This window comes from Taudactylus pleione, unplaced genomic scaffold (genome assembly GCF_031769625.1).
Source record: "Taudactylus pleione unplaced genomic scaffold, aTauple2 ptg000008l, whole genome shotgun sequence".
NCBI lineage: Eukaryota > Metazoa > Chordata > Amphibia > Anura > Myobatrachidae > Taudactylus > Taudactylus pleione.
The window spans coordinates 2,202,383-2,219,617 of NW_028284411.1; the positions used below are offsets into that span (position 1 = coordinate 2,202,383).

Below are 17,235 nucleotides of genomic sequence, written 5' to 3' on the forward strand. Positions count from 1 at the left end.
TCAAAATAACTAACATAGCGTTGCCACGTCTACCTATGGGGCAGAAACACAGAGGCGGTCTCGTTACCTGTCAATCAGCCCTCGTATATCATATAATCAACATGTGCAGCATAAGCTCTTGTCCAATATAAAAGTGTCAGGGAATTCCACGGCCAGAAGACTGTTAGATCCCTCAGACAAAAGTTCAGAATCCTGGAGAACGTCCTTTGATTCTGTCGAGTTCCCAGAAATTAGGGAGACTTTTAGTCGGATGGTAGCTGATGTGAGTAGGAGGATGAAGCTTAATGCAATGTGTCTAATTATTGCCAAAGTCAGTAACGAGGATGAAACCGCTCTCTTAATGCCGGCATGCTCGGAAGAGGTGACGATTTCTGTCATGGAACAAGTCCGCATACAAAGCTGCTTGGTTAAACGCTGGTTTGTAGAAATGCTGAATGATCCCCCACGTGATCTACATTATGTAGACAAAAGTGATAGGACACCCCAGCACAAGCGAAAGCCAAACCTCTGGGACGAATTGGAGCGACGGGTGCGTTCTAGGCCGGCTCGAGCGTCTTCAGTGTCACAGTTGGTCAGTGTACATAAGGCGGAATTGCCAGAACATATACCGCCTGCTGCAGTCCAGGGACTTGTGGGTGTCTGTAGTAAACACTGCACGTGGTGACCTACACAGTACTGACCTCAATAACATCCTGTTCATCTATTTGCTGTCAGTGTCCAAACACTTTTGTCTACATCGTGTATAAGACTTTCCAAACCCAAGATCCCTATTCTTATAATAAAAAGGACCCTTATTTGTATAACAGAGCTACCAACAACCATCACTAAAATATCTACGAAAAATTTTCCATACCTTAACAGAACCTGACACGACAGGCGACCAAGCTGGCAGTTATCACGTACATTATATAAAATGATAGATAGGAGCCGATTGGTTGCTTTAGGCTACTTCACTTTTTAGAAGGCTTGATACATCAACTCCCAAGACACATACAGAAATGGGCCTGACCACATCCCAACATGGAAGCAGCAGCCAAATAAGGACGGGGGTGCAGCTACCATTTATAAAGCGCCAGACGGCCGCCTAGGCCCCCCCTTCCATTGCCACGTGCACGTTACAGAGCAGGAATAAAGCAGGGATATATGTCCCAACTTCTCAGTCTGTAGGGCGCCACTGGTCAGAACATGGGGACAGAGCCCTGAAATCAGGACAGCTGGGAAAGGGTGTAGGATCATATTAGACAACACAGAGGAACAAACCTATGTAATGAATAGAAATAATGGATATTTGAATGAAAAGAAAACAGAATTAATTAATTTGCCTTTAATCATCGATGCTGCAATGTTACTGTGTATAACTGCCAGGTCATTGCATTGCACACCTCTGTGTATAACTGCCAGGTCAGTGCATTGCACACCTCTGTGTATAACTGCCAGGTCATTGCATTGCACACCTCTGTGTATAACTGCCAGGTCAGTGCATTGCACACCTCTGTGTATAACTGCCAGGTCAGTGCATTGCACACCTCTGTGTATAACTGCCAGGTCAGTGCATTGCACACCTCTGTGTATAACTGCCAGGTCAGTGCATTGCACACCTCTGTGTATAACTGCCAGGTCAGTGCATTGCACACCTCTGTGTATAACTGCCAGGTCAGTGCATTGCACACCTCTGTGTATAACTGCCAGGTCAGTGCATTGCACACCTGTGTGTATAACTGCCAGGTCAGTGCATTGCACACCTGTGTGTATAACTGCCAGGTCAGTGCATTGCACACCTGTGTGTATAACTGCCAGGTCAGTGCATTGCACACCTGTGTGTATAACTGCCAGGTCAGTGCATTGCACACCTCTGTGTATAACTGCCAGGTCAGTGCATTGCACACCTGTGTGTATAACTGCCAGGTCAGTGCATTGCACACCTGTGTGTATAACTGCCAGGTCAGTGCATTGCACACCTGTGTGTATAACTGCCAGGTCATTGCATTGCACACCTGTGTGTATAACTGCCAGGTCATTGCATTGCACACCTGTGTGTATAACTGCCAGGTCAGTGCATTGCACACCTCTACCTGCCGAGCTGTAACACAAGAGGTGCACATGCTGGGATCATATTGGCTACTCCTGGGATTTTGTACACAAATTCTGGGCAGAGTTATTTTTACACTGTAGATCTGTTCATACGTTTTAAACTTGCGCCTCCCTCACTACACAACGCGCCTTTGCCAAGATCTATAACGACACCTTCTAGATGGAGTCACTGCTAACTGCAAATGAAGCCCTAAGTGATTTGGCGTCAGTCTGGTTTGAAGTTGAGGGTTAAAAACAGAAGAAAAAAAAAAAAAAGTCTAAAAAAGGTGTTAAAGTGATCTGTAAATGGCGTGCGTTTCTCTATTCAGCCACTGGAGGGCCTCGTCCCGTCCCTGCTTCTTCAGCTCCGGCCCAATGACATCTCGGCACTTTTGGTGGTACTCGTTCACCCAGGCTACCTGCAAAACAGAACTGAGATATCACAGATGACATGAACAAGCTGGGGGAGGTTCGGCTAATTAATCCCCCCACTGCGGCCCCCAGATTCATTGGTACGACCACTATTAAATGGGTACTTATAAAGAGAAAGTTATTACCTGGTAATATGCTACAAGTTTATACCACCTACAGACACGTACACACAGCGGAGGCAGATACAGTCTTATTTATCATTATCCAGCTTCTGATTTTACTATTGTTGCTGATCTGTAAGGAGCCACAGTGACACACAGGACGGGAACTAGAAATATCACGAGCAATGTGCGGGAACTAGTGACATCATGTGCGGGAACTAGTGACATCATGTGCGGGAGCTAGTGACATCATGTGCGGGAGCTAGTGACATCATGTGCGGGAGCTAGTGACATCATGTGCGGGAGCTAGTGACATCATGTGCGGGAGCTAGTGACATCATGTGCGGGAGCTAGTGACAACATGTGCGGGAGCTAGTGACATCATGTGCGGGAGCTAGTGACATCATGTGCGGGAACTAGTGACATCATGTGCGGGAACTAGTGACATCACTGAGGCATGTGCGGGAACTAGTGACATCACTGAGGCATGTGCGGGAACTAGTGACACACAGGACGGGAACTAGAAATATCACGAGCAATGTGCGGGAACTAGTGACATCACCGAGGCGTGTGCGGGAGCTAGTGACATCACTGAGGCGTGTGCGGGAGCTAGTGACATCACTGAGGCATGTGCGGGAACTAGTGTCATCACTGAGGCATGTGCGGGAACTAGTGACATCACCGAGGCATGTGCGGGAGCTAGTGACATCACCGAGGAATGTGCGGGAGCTACTGACATCACTGTGACATGTGCGGGAACTAGTGACATCACCGAGGCGTGTGCGGGAGCTAGTGACATCACTGAGGCGTGTGCGGGAGCTAGTGACATCACTGAGGCGTGTGCGGGAACTAGTTACATCACTGTGACATGTGCGGGAACTAGTGACATCACTGTGGCATGTGCGGGAACTAGTGACATCACTGAGGCATGTGCGGGAACTAGTGACATCACTGAGGCATGTGCGGGAACTAGTGACATCACTGAGGCATGTGCGGGAACTAGTGACATCACTGTGACATGTGCGGGAACTAGTGACATCACTGTGGCATGTGCGGGAACTATTGACTTTATTGAGGTATGAGGTACATAGTTACAGTAAGCCAGAACTAACACCTCTTCTGCGGCAGTCAGTGTTCCTATACGCCATGTACCGAGGCTCTTACCTCTTTCTCAGTCAGTAAGTCAACGTTGATCATTTTGGTCTGAATAGGGACGAGGGTAATAGGTTCGAAGGTCAGGCTTCCCCGTTCCTGGAAGTTGTACTGAAAAACAGGACGTACAGTTCAGCCCTCTCTCCCAGAGAAGTACGGGCGCCGGGGGACGAGCGCTTAATGTTACATTAGCAGGTAGAATGCAAATGGTCTTCTACATAATGCGCTTTAAGCAGTCGGTTCTGAGAGCACAGATCCAGCATTTTAAGGAAAGTTAAAGTCTCATTAGTGTTTAGTTATGGGGCAGAATCTGTCACATCTACAAGTGATAGGTACCCAGGAGCCGGCTAATGGTAATAAAACGGCCGGCACCGGTCTAGACTATAATCTCCAGATCATGATTGGAATGTCCCCCTTCTGGACTTTCCCTAAAATGTCTTAAAAAACTAAAAATAAATTAAAATGAGTCAGATTCACAGTCCGCAATGCTTAATGCGCACATCCACATGCCGATTATCATGAGCGATTGAATGATAACGATATCATTATCTTTCGATCGCTCATTAATCGTGCGCAAATCGGGCATGAAAATGTCGAAAACGACCAGCGATGCGCGCTCCCGCTGGTCGTTTCCGACATCAATCATCGTCTGAACATGTTCAGGGATGAGGGAGGGTGCTTACACTGACCGACATAGCGTTCAGTGTAGGTACTGCAGGGGAAAAGGAACGACTGTACATACGATTACAATGCTGTAATCGTACTGTCATTCCACTACCTGCTAGTGGGGACACACCATTACATTTACGTGGGCAAGGAAACATTATAAAGCTGTAAGATTGGGAAATAATTAACTAGTATTAAGTTCTATTAATGCAGGGGTAGCCAACCTCGGTCCTACTAACAGTTCACGTTTCCAGACCACCCAGCAGGTGCACAGGTGTACTCATTACTCACTAATAACACATTTGAAAAGATCCACAGGTGGAGCTAATTATTTCACTTGTGATTCTGTGAGGAGACCTGGAAAACATGCACTGTTGGTAGCTCTCGAGGACTAGGGTTGGCTAATCCTGTATTAATGTCTTTGTACAAATATACTTACACACACTTACATGTTTCCATATACAGTGCATCCGGAAAGTATTCACAGCGCTTCACTTTTTCCACATGTTACAGCCTTATTTCAAAATGGAATAAATTAATTTTTGTCGTCAAAATTCTACACACAATACCCCATAATGACAATGTGTAAAAAGTTTGAGAGTTTTGCAAATTTAATAAAAAAAAAAAAAAATAAGAAAATCACATGTACATAAGTATTCACAGCTTTTGCTATGAAGCTCAAAATTGAGCTCAGGCGCATCCTGTTTCCACTGATCATGCTTGAGATGTTCCTACAGCTTAATTGGAGTCTACCTGTGGTAAATTCAGATGTGTGGACATGATTTTGAAAGGCATACACCTGTCTCTATAACGTCCCACACTTGACAGTGCATGTCAGAGCACAAACCAAGCATAAAGTCCAAGGAATTGTCTGTAGACCTCCGAGACAAGATTGTCTTGAGGCACAAATCTGGGGAAGGGTATAGAAATATATCTGCTGCTTTGAAGGTCCCAATGAGCACAGTGGCCTCCATCATCCGCAAATGGAAGAAGTTCAGAGCCACCAAGACTCTTCCTAGAGTTGGCCGTCTGTCTAAACTGAGCGATCGGGGGAGAAGGGCCCTAGTCAGGGTAGTGACCAAGAACCCGATGGTTCAACCATCTCTGCAGCAATCCACCAATCAGACATGTATGGTAGAGTGGTCAGACGGAAGCCACTCCTTTGTAAAAAGCAAATGGCAGCCCGCCTGGAGTTTGCCAAAATGCACCCGAAGGACTCTCAGACCATGAGACACAAAGATTGAACTCTTTGGCGTCAATGTCAGGCGTTATGTTTGGAGGAAACCAGGCACCTCTCATCACCAGGCCAATACCATCCCTACAGTGAAGCATGGTGGTGGCAGCTTCATGCTGTGGGGATGTTTTTCAGCGGCAGGAACTGGGAGACTAGTCAGGATAGAGGGAAAGATGAATGCAGCAATGTACAGAGACATTCTGGATGGAAACCTGCTCCTGATCGCTCTTGACCTCAGACTGGGTGCGACGGCTCATCTTTCAGCAGGACAACGACCCTAAGCACACAGCCAAGATATCAAAGGAGTGGCATCAGGACAACTCTGTGAATGTCCTTGAGTGGCCCAGCCAGAGCCCAGACTTGAATCCAATTGAACATCTCTGGAGAGATCTGAACATGGCTGTGCACCGACTCTTCCCATCCAACCTGATGGAGCTTCAGAGGTGCTGCAAAGAGGAATGGGCGAAACTGCCCAAAGATAGGTGTGCCAAGCTTGTGGCATCATATTCAAATAGACTTGAGGCTGTACTTGCTGCCAAAGGTGCATCAACAAAGTATTGAGCAAAGGCTGTGACTACTTATGTACACGTGATGTCTTAGTTTTTGTTTTTTTTATTAAATGCAAATATCTCAAAAAAAATTTTTACACGTCATAGTGTGTAGAATTTGAGGACAAAAATGAATTTATTCAATTTTGGAATAAAGCTGTAATATAACAAAATGTGGAAAAAGTGAAGCGCTGTGAATACTTTCCAGATGCAGTGTATCTAAGAGATGTAACATATTGTACTAGTAGGAAAGTCAGTGACATAAGACCTGTATGCGACAGCCGCAGCTGATTGATATAAACACAACGTTTGGATGGGTTTACCTAATATACTGTATGTGAAATCTACAATACCAGTCCCTCCAGCATTTCCCAGCTGTGCGCTACTGACATCCATAATCTACTATAACCCAAAACAGAAACATTATCCCACCTTGGTTTTGGCAGAGACCACAAGAACCAAACTCTCAATTCTGATCCCGAACGACCCATCTTCATAATATCCGGGCTCTGGAAATTGTGTGAAACGTGTTGAAATATTTGTGGAACAATAACTAGGAATAAGTTTTTCTGGAGAATACTGCAGACGAGGGGCCTTACCGTCAGACAGGATCATCCCAGCTTCCAGAGGCTCATCTGTAAAGGTCTTGTTGCTAATGCCACAGGGGCCTTCATGTACATTCAGGAAAGATCCCACTCCGTGTCCTGTTCCGTGGAGGTAATCCAGGCCGGATTCCCATAATGCAGAGCGAGCGAAGGAGTCCAATAGGTGTCCTGCAACAGTCGCAGTACCAGGAGATTTCCTCACCACCCAAGAGACATCGTGGTGGCATCACACTAGCATAATGATTCCCCACCACCCAGGAGACATCACATACAGTACAGTGACAGTCACACTAACATAATGATTCCCCACCACCCAGGAGACATCACATACACTACAGCGACAGTCACACTAACCTAATGATTCCCCACCACACAAGAGACATCACATACAGTACAGTGACAGTCACACTAATAACAAGAGATATGGTAAGAACTTACCTTTGTTATCTCTGTTTCTACGAAGTCCATAGGGTCCACAGGGTTGACCTTGGGGTATAGGTTGGGAACCAAATCCGGGCACCACGCAGTTAAAGCTTTTAGCTCCCAGGATGCACTGGGTCCACTCTCCCTATAACCCCACCCCCAAGCCAGAGGCACCTCAGTTTGTAAGTAGCCAAAGGCCGGAGGAGGAGAGAAAAAGAGAGAGAAAACTGGAACACTCAATAACCATACTCACCGAAATGGGAGACGGAAAACCGGTGACCAGCCACACAGCCCATATGAAGCCAGGTGCGTCAGGGCGGGCGCCCTGTGGACCCTATGGACTTCGTAGAAACAGAGATAACAAAGGTAAGTTCTTACCATATCTCTTGTTTTCTACTTCAGGGTCCATAGGGGGTCCACAGGGTTGACCTTGGGGATGTCCCAAAGCAGTTCAACCAAGGGTGGGGACGCTCCTGTGCTGAGAGGAGAATCCGTCGCCAAAAAGGAAGCATCCTGAGAGGCAAAGGAAACCAATGCCTAGAACCTTAAAAAGGTGTGGACAGAAGACCACGTGGCCACCTAGTAAGGTAAAACAGCCGAGGCGCCACAGCGAGCCGCACACATGGCCCGAGAAAAAACAAGCATCAACAACAGGAAGGCCTACCCATGGGTAGGCCCCTGAGGAAGACCTACGAGGCCATCCAGCCAACATTTGGTTATAGGCCGGCCATCCTTTCCTGTGAAAACCAGAAATCTCAGACCACCAATAAGGAGTCCGATTTCCGTAAGGAACCTGAACGGATCACAAAAATCCAAAGAGGCCAGACCACAGTCAATGAGGCCACACCAGCCGAGAGGACTGGGGACAGAATGGCCGTACCATAAGTTCCAGAACAATATGGAACCTGAAAACCACTAAGAAGCAACACAGGGCGAGAGCAACTCCCACCCTGACATGATGCCCTCCAGAAGAGGGAGCCACATGAGAACGCTCCCAATTCAGACACTCTCCTGGTTGATATAAACACCCTGAGAGAAAGAGAGAGCCTAAGCAATAGACCATGTAATGGCTATCACAACCAGCGGTTCCATTGACTGTCCCCGGAGGTAACGAAGAACCACTACTTACTCCCCAGGAGTCCCTAGGGAGGACAAATGGAGGCATAATCAAGAAAACACTCCAAAGGATGAACTGGATACCAGAGTGGAGCAATTCCATATCTTAACCATACTGACAGTGTAGAGATCCGCACTGTCAGGAAGACCAGGCCAAGTGTGAAACCCAAGCCAGCCGGAAGGAATGCCAGAATATCTGGAAATCCTGGACACCGGAGGATTGTATCGACAGGTACAATACCATAAGATTTATGGCTGCCACAGTTTGTGGTAGGTCCCAGCAAAAGCTGATCCATGTGCTCTAATCATTCCAACGATGACAAAGCCAGGGAAGCCGTAAGACCACTGTAAGGACACAGTCAAAGACAAACGACCCAGGTCCAAGGCAAAACCAAAGACCCTGAGACAACAGGTCCGGGCAGTGAAGCATCAGGGATGGAGTATCGATGTAGAGACTCCGAAGATCCAAGTACCCCTGACATCTGGGGCAATCAGGAGCCACCAGCAGGAAAGCATCTCCGTCTCGATTGAAAACACTTCCAAAGACCTTGAGGAAGAAGGGAGACCGGAGAACACAGGTACACAAAGTGGAAGGACCACTTCACCGACAAAGAGTCGCTGAAGGTTGCTTCAGAATCCCCAAAGCTGAACTGTAACACCATAGTGTGATAAAGTCAGAAGGCCATGAGGGTCACCTCAGGGGGGCCCCCCCTGCTCACCAGGAGATGAAACCTCTCTTGGGGAAGAGACTAGTCCCCGGGATGCACGTCGTGACGGCTGAGGACTCCCGCTTCCCAATGGAGAGCTCCTGAAATGAACGCTGCCGAGATGGTCGGGAGGAGACCCTCGGACTATGTCCGAATATGTGACATACCTGTCATTGCCACCCAACGAACAGTGTTGCTAAAAAGGAAGCCACTGTCCTGACCCTGTCGGACTGAACCTTTTCAGGTTCACCGGGAAACAAGAGTTATGCCAGAGTAAGTTAATTGACAGGGTGGAATCGACAGACGTCCAACTGCACTGAAAAGGATTCGATCCAGACACTGTCCATAGCAAAGAAAACCCTGGACGAGATGGCCATAGCCACCCGGACAGGGACCGACTTGCCTCCGGAGAGAGCATCATCGTTTGAACAGTTATCCGACAGAAAAAACTCATTCCATCTGGAGATGAGCCAATTATGGAAAGGCCTGGAATGGAACTGAGCCCATTCCACCATGCATCCCAGAGTGTAAAGACATCTGTCGACTGCGCAGACAACCATGTACTCCTAATGGAAGAGAGGAGATTCCGTCTTACGCCAGAAGAATTCTCAGATTCTGAGAATCCAGCAGGGATCCTAGATGAAGAATACCCAGAGAGGGATGCAGGGAGGACTTTTTCCCCGTTGATTAAACGTCTGCACCCTGAAGAAGCCACAGTCATCCTGACCTGGCCGTAAAGTACCCCGGTGATCCCGCTAAGAGCAGGAGGCCGTCCAGGTACAGGAGCATTGGGATATACTGAACAGAAGAACTGTCAGAAAATCCAAAACGCTGGTAAACCCCTGTGGGGCTGAGGACAGTCCCAACAGGCAGAGCCCGAAAAATTGTAAGTGTTGCTGTGATACAGCAAACCTCAGCCCATGCTGAGGAAAGGTCTCTGTAAGTACCCGTAGGCACGCGTCCTGTATATCCAGTGATACCATAAAGTCCCCAGGTTCCAAACATCGTATGATGGAGCATAGGGATTTCCTCCTGAGCCCAGGTAGCTTTAGGAACTGGTTCAGGGAATTGAGACAGAGAATAGGCCAAAGAGGACCATTCAGCCACCGCACCAGAAAGAAAGCAGAACAACCAGTCCCTCACTGAGATAGTGGGGATGGCCTAATTAGCTCCGCTTACCGCAACAACTGCATAGCTTTCTGGATCTGTAAGGCCCTTGTAAAGAGGGCGTACCCTCCTACCCACGTAGCCGCGGCAACTTGACACTAATACCGGGCGAACTGAGAAAATCGGTATCTCCCAGTTGTAGGCCTGTCCCGTCAGGCTGAAGAGATATCCGTAGGTTCAGAAGCAGGATCGGCTGGCAGTCCAGGCCTGCTCGGTACTGGATATGTCGGCCCTTGTAGATGCCGACAGTCTACGAAGAAACAGACCTTTAGGCTGACCCAGAGGACAAAAAAGACTTAACAGACTTAGTCTGAGGCCTTGTAGTGGGCATAGCTGAAAGCGGTAAACTTGTCGTTAGTAATACTGCCAATGTTACTACAATCTTGTCAAGGTCAGGACCAAACAATATCAACCCTAAAGATGGTATCTGCACCTCTGCATTCCCAGAGCGCAGCCATAGGGTATTACGGAGGATACAGTCGCAGCCGGAACTCTGAAAGTTAGGAGACTGGTATCCAATATAGGCATTTCCACCTATGACAACAGCATATATTACGTGAGCGACCAAATACATTTGAACCCCCGACGTGTTGGAGGGGAAAAAACGTTACAAATGCATCAACCCAATATGCAATAGTATTAACCAACCATGCTATAGCCATGGTAGGATGGATAACAACTCCTGAAAGCAAGTATACTGATTTCAGGCAGAGTTACCACCTACGGATCCGAAGAATCCGACCACGCAGGAATGGGAGGCGTAGTAACGTCTGTAATCAGACGAGTAACACGCCCATCCCCCCCAGGAGGGGCTCGTGATGACCCTCAGGGAATTTGGGACAGGAGGCCAAACACTGTTGTAACACCTCCTATCTGGCAACAGCCAGAGTCCCGCTATGCGATCCACCCGCTAGTCAGCAACAGGGAACCCGAAGGCACGCAATACTGAGGGTGTATGATACAGGTGCAGGTCAACATTCACTCTAACCAGAATGGACCTGCTACCAGCCCTAAAGCAGGGATAATAATACCTGAAATAGGCTTCCCCCCGTGTAAGAGGGAAAGAGCCCCGAACAGTACCCAGTTCATGGCAGAGCCAACTGGGAAGTAACCACAGGGCGTCAACCACGCCAATTAGCGTTTCGTAGAAAACGACATCCACCCAGGGTGGCTGTTGTGGTAATCCCTGCAAGGGGAATGACAGACTATTGTGGCACCAGGGGGAATTCATATACTGCGAAAAACCCCTGCAGGGAGCGGTAGTCTGTGTCACAGGGGAAGAGAGCAAGAAGCTGCGAGATACCCTGAGATGAAAAGGGCAGTATGGTGAAGTAACCCCAAGTGAGGTACAACAATGGGGCCCGCCCGGCGATCCGCAATTGAGAGGATCCCGAGAAAACAAACCGCCCAAGGGGGTCGTGAAAGAGGCCGGCACCAGATGACGCCACATACAGAACCCTTTATGAGTCAAATCCTCCGCACTAACACCTGCAGCACATGACTTGCAGGATAGTAAAAATGGGTGCAGTATAACGCTCTATCTCCTGGTCAGACATATCTGACCAATCTTGGCGGAAATATTAAGCAGCGCTATACTGGTCCTGACTGATGCCAAAAATTAGCTGCAGGGACCCATTTTCAGCGTATGCAACACACAGTTCCATCTAAAATATGGCAACGTGCAGCACGCAACAGTATGTGACAAACCACACAAATATTAACAAGTATATAAATGTGAGGTCTCAGAACCACCCTAAGTACAGCTGTATTAGGGCAGATAAAGAAAAGGGATAGATATACACTGACAGGTGAGAGAATAAAGTACAGTCAGCACTAGCATAAGTCACATACAATGCAGATATATACATATATACATAAACATGTCATATAATATACTGCACTATTACACTGCATTCAACTGCCCAGATTCAGTGTCTGGGAAGGCTACAGTGCTGTGTACACTGACCTGATGGTGAGGTACGCAGGGGGACTGGACTCACTGCCATCCTGAGAGATTTCTGCTGCACCACAGAGATAAAATGGCCGCTGGAGACCTCAGAGGAAGCGTGGCCCGCGGAGGAAGCAGCTCAGCGACGCCAGACTATGGATACTGAAAGGCGCGCTGAGCTGAGGGGAGGAGCCGCTGTAACAGGGAAGGCTGCCTCCCCTGGCCGGCTATTAACCCCCGGGACGCCGGCTCCCTGCACCGATCGTTAAGTCCCTGGTGGTCTAGTGGACACACGGGGTATGGGGGGCCCGCCGCCACTGCCGGCGCCTCCGGTCTGTCCCCTGAGACCGGAGGCACAGGACTGCATTTGAAATGCGCGGATCACCGCAAGCGGTGATCCGCGACCTTACCTGCTCCCCGTGGATCCGGCAGCAGTCCTGGGCGCCCACAGAGTCCGGCTAGTACAGACTCTGGGGTCCCGCTGAGATCCCCAGATCTGTACTGGCGTCTCAGCGCCAGCGGGGTGACGGAGCGGCAGCTTAGACGTCCTATGGACAGTCCGACGCTGCCGCTCTGAAGAGTCCAAAGTCCATGGAAAAAACTTTGTCCCTAAAAAAATAAAATAAGCTTAGGGGCTGCTAATCAGCTCCCCCTGCGCTAACGGTGACCCGACTCCGGCCGGGCACCAACTTAAACTGAGGTGCCTCTGGCTTGGGGGTGGGGTTATAGGGAGAGTGGACCCAGTGCATCCTGGGAGCTAAAAGCTTTAACTGCGTGGTGCCCGGATTTGGTTCCCAACCTATACCCCAAGGTCAACCCTGTGGACCCCCTATGGACCCTGAAGTAGAAATAATGATTTCCCACCACCCAAGAGACATCACATACAGTACAGTGACAGTCACACTAACATAATTATTTCCCACCACCCAAGAGACATCACATACACTACAGCAACAGTCACACTAACATAATGATTCCCCACCACCCAAGAGACATTGCATACAGTACAGTGACAGTCACACTAACCTAATGATTCCCCACCACACAAGAGACATCACATACAGTACAGTGACAGTCACACTAGCATAATGATTCCCCACCACCCAAGAGACATCGCATACAGTACAGCAAGTCTCACTAATATAATGATTCCCCACCACACAAGAGACATCACATACAGTACAGTGAGTCACACTAATATAATGATTCCCCACCACCCAAGAGACATCGCATACAGTACAGTGACAGTCACACTAATATAATGATTCCCCACCACCCAAGAGACATCGCATACAGTACAGAGACAGTCACACTAACCTATAGATTCCCCACCACCCATGAGACATCGCATACAGTACAGAGACAGTCACACTAACATAATGATTCCCCACCACCCATGAGACATCGCATACAGTACAGTGACAGTCACACTAACATAATGATTTCCCACCACCCAAGAGACATCACATACAGTACAGCAAGTCTCACTAATATAATGATTCCCCACCACCCAAGAGACATCGCATACAGTACAGTGACAGTCACACTAGTATAATGATTCCCCACCACCCAAGAGACATCGCATACAGTACAGTGAAAGTCACACTAACATAATGATTCCCCACCACCCAAGAGACATCGCATACAGTACAGTGACAGTCACACTAGTATAATGATTCCCCACCACCCAAGAGACATCGCATACAGTACAATGACAGTCGCACTAAAATAATGATTCCCCACCACCCAAGAGACATCGCATACAGTACAGAGACAGTCACACTAACCTATAGATTCCCCACCACCCATGAGACATCGCATACATTGACAGTCACACTAACATAATGATTCCCCACCACCCAAGAGACATCACATACAGTATAGTCACACTAGATAATGATTCCCCACCACCCAAGAGACATCACATACAGTATAGTCACACTAACATAATGATTCCCCACCACCCAAGAGACATCACATACAGTATAGTCACACTAACATAATGATTCCCCACCACCCAAGAGACATCGCATACAGTATAGTCACACTAGATAATGATTCCCCACCACCCAAGAGACATCACATACAGTACAGCAAGTCTCACTAATATAATGATTCCCCACCACACAAGAGACATCACATACAGTACAGTGAGTCACACTAATATAATGATTCCCCACCACCCAAGAGACATCGCATACAGTACAGTGACAGTCACACTAACATAATGATTCCCCACCACACAAGAGACATCACATACAGTACAGCAAGTCTCACTAGTATAATGATTCCCCACCACCCAAGAGACATCGCATACAGTACAGTGACAGTCACACTAACATAATGATTCCCCACCACACGAGACATCACATACAGTACAGCAAGTCTCACTAATATAATGATTCCCCACCACCCAAGAGACATCGCATACAGTACAGTGACAGTCACACTAGTATAATGATTCCCCACCACCCAAGAGACATCGCATACAGTACAATGACAGTCGCACTAAAATAATGATTCCCCACCACCCAAGAGACATCGCATACAGTACAGAGACAGTCACACTAACCTATAGATTCCCCACCACCCATGAGACATCGCATACATTGACAGTTACACTAACATAATGATTCCCCACCACCCAAGAGACATCACATACAGTATAGTCACACTAGATAATGATTCCCCACCACCCAAGAGACATCGCATACAGTACAGAGACAGTCACACTAACCTATAGATTCCCCACCACCCATGAGACATCGCATACATTGACAGTCACACTAACATAATGATTCCCCACCACCCAAGAGACATCACATACAGTATAGTCACACTAACATAATGATTCCCCACCACCCAAGAGACATCGCATACAGTATAGTCACACTAGATAATGATTCCCCACCACTCATGGGGCCAGTCATGTACAAGAACAGAAAGCTAAATATTCCGATCATACCTTTCGTTCCATTGGGGAATACGGCAGAGCTGACGGCTATGTGTCCTTTTAACACGTATGTAAAACATTCCTAAAAGAAAAAAAGTGTGTGTCACATAGGAAAATGCATGTGGCTGTGGTTATAGGTACAAGCCCCAGAGGACACACCTGGCTGTGGTTATAGGTACAGATACAGGAGAATACACCTGGCTGTGGTTATAGGTACAGATACAGGAGAATACACCTGGCTGTGGTTACTAGGTACAGATACAGGAGAATACACCTGGCTGTGGTTACTAGGTACAGATACAGGAGAATACACCTGGCTGTGGTTACTAGGTACAGATACAGGAGAATACACCTGGCTGTGGTTACTAGGTACAGATACAGGAGAATACACCTGGCTGTGGTTACTAGGTACAGATACAGGAGAATACACCTGGCTGTGGTTACTAGGTACAGATACAGGAGAATACACCTGGCTGTGGTTATAGGTACAGATACAGGAGAATACACCTGGCTGTGGTTACTAGGTACAGATACAGGAGAATACACCTGGCTGTGGTTACTAGGTACAGATACAGGAGATTGCACCTGGCTGTGGTTACTAGGTACAGATACAGGAGAATACACCTGGCTGTGGTTATAGATACAGATACAGGAGAATACACCTGGCTGTGGTTATAGGTACAGGAGAATACACCTGGCTGTGGTTATAGGTACAGATACAGGAGAATACACCTGGCTGTGGTTATAGGTACAGATACAGGAGAATACACCTGGCTGTGGTTATAGGTACAGATACAGGAGAATACACCTGGCTGTAGTTATAGGTACAGATACAGGAGAATACACCTGGCTGTGGTTACTAGGTACAGATACAGGAGAATACACCTGGCTGTGGTTATAGGTACAGATACAGGAGAATACACCTGGCTGTGGTTACAGGTACAGATACAGGAGAATACACCTGGCTGTGGTTACTAGGTACAGATACAGTAGAATACACCTGGCTGTGGTTACTAGGTATAGATACAGGAGAATGCACCTGGCTGTGGTTATAGGTACAGATACAGGAGAATACACCTGGCTGTGGTTATAGGTACAGATACAGGAGAATACACCTGGCTGTGGTTACTAGGTACAGATACAGTAGAATACACCTGGCTGTGGTTACTAGGTATAGATACAGGAGAATACACCTGGCTGTGGTTATAGGTACAGATACAGGAGAATACACCTGGCTGTGGTTACTAGGTACAGATACAGTAGAATACACCTGGCTGTGGTTACTAGGTATAGATACAAGAGAATGCACCTGGCTGTGGTTATAGGAACTGATACAGGAGAATACACCTGGCTGTGGTTACTAGGTACAGATACAGGAGAATACACCTGGCTGTGGTTATAGGTACAGATACAGTAGAATACACCTGGCTGTGGTTACTAGGTACAGATACAGTAGAATACACCTGGCTGTGGTTATAGGTACAGATACAGGAGAATACACCTGGCTGTGGTTATAGGTACAGATACAAGAGAATACACCTGGCTGTGGTTACTAGGTACAGATATAGTAGAATACACCTGGCTGTGGTTACTAGATACAGATACAGGAGAATACACCTGGCTGTGGTTACTAGGTACAGATACAGGAGAATACACCTGGCTGTGGTTATAGGTACAGATACAGTAGAATACACCTGGCTGTGGTTACTAGGTACAGATACAGGAGAATACACCTGGCTGTGGTTATAGGTACAGATACAGGAGAATACACCTGGCTGTGGGTATAGGTACAGATACAAGAGAATACACCTGGCTGTGGTTACTAGGTACAGATAACAAGAGATATGGTAAGAACTTACCTTTGTTATCTCTGTTTCTACGAAGTCCATAGGGTCCACAGGGTTGACCTTAGGGTATAGGTTGGGAACCAAATCCGGGCACCACGCAGTTAAAGCTTTTAGCTCCCAGGATGCACTGGGTCCACTCTCCCTATAACCCCACCCCCAAGCCAGAGGCACCTCAGTTTGTAAGTAGCCAAAGGCCGGAGGAGGAGAGAAAAAGAGAGAGAAAACTGGAACACTCAATAACCATACTCACCGAAATGGGAGACGGA

At 47.5% G+C, this 17,235-nt stretch overlaps 1 protein-coding gene across 3 annotated transcripts in view; it reads right to left on the reverse strand.

Moving 5' to 3' along the window:
- Window positions 1–1,309: 1,309 nt before the first annotated feature.
- XPNPEP1 (X-prolyl aminopeptidase 1) overlaps window positions 1,310–17,235 on the reverse strand; it is a 79,248-nt gene continuing 63,322 nt past the window's right edge. For all 3 annotated transcript variants that reach the window (XM_088464510.1, XM_088464499.1, XM_088464504.1), the window contains exons 16-20: window positions 15,135–15,204; window positions 6,803–6,976; window positions 6,636–6,712; window positions 3,768–3,866; window positions 1,310–2,489 (exon numbers count right to left, since the gene is read on the reverse strand). In XM_088464510.1, the coding sequence (XP_088320636.1) occupies window positions 2,361–2,489; window positions 3,768–3,866; window positions 6,636–6,712; window positions 6,803–6,976; window positions 15,135–15,204 (549 nt within the window). In that variant the 3' untranslated portion in view covers window positions 1,310–2,360. The remainder of the gene's footprint in view (window positions 2,490–3,767; window positions 3,867–6,635; window positions 6,713–6,802; window positions 6,977–15,134; window positions 15,205–17,235) is intronic.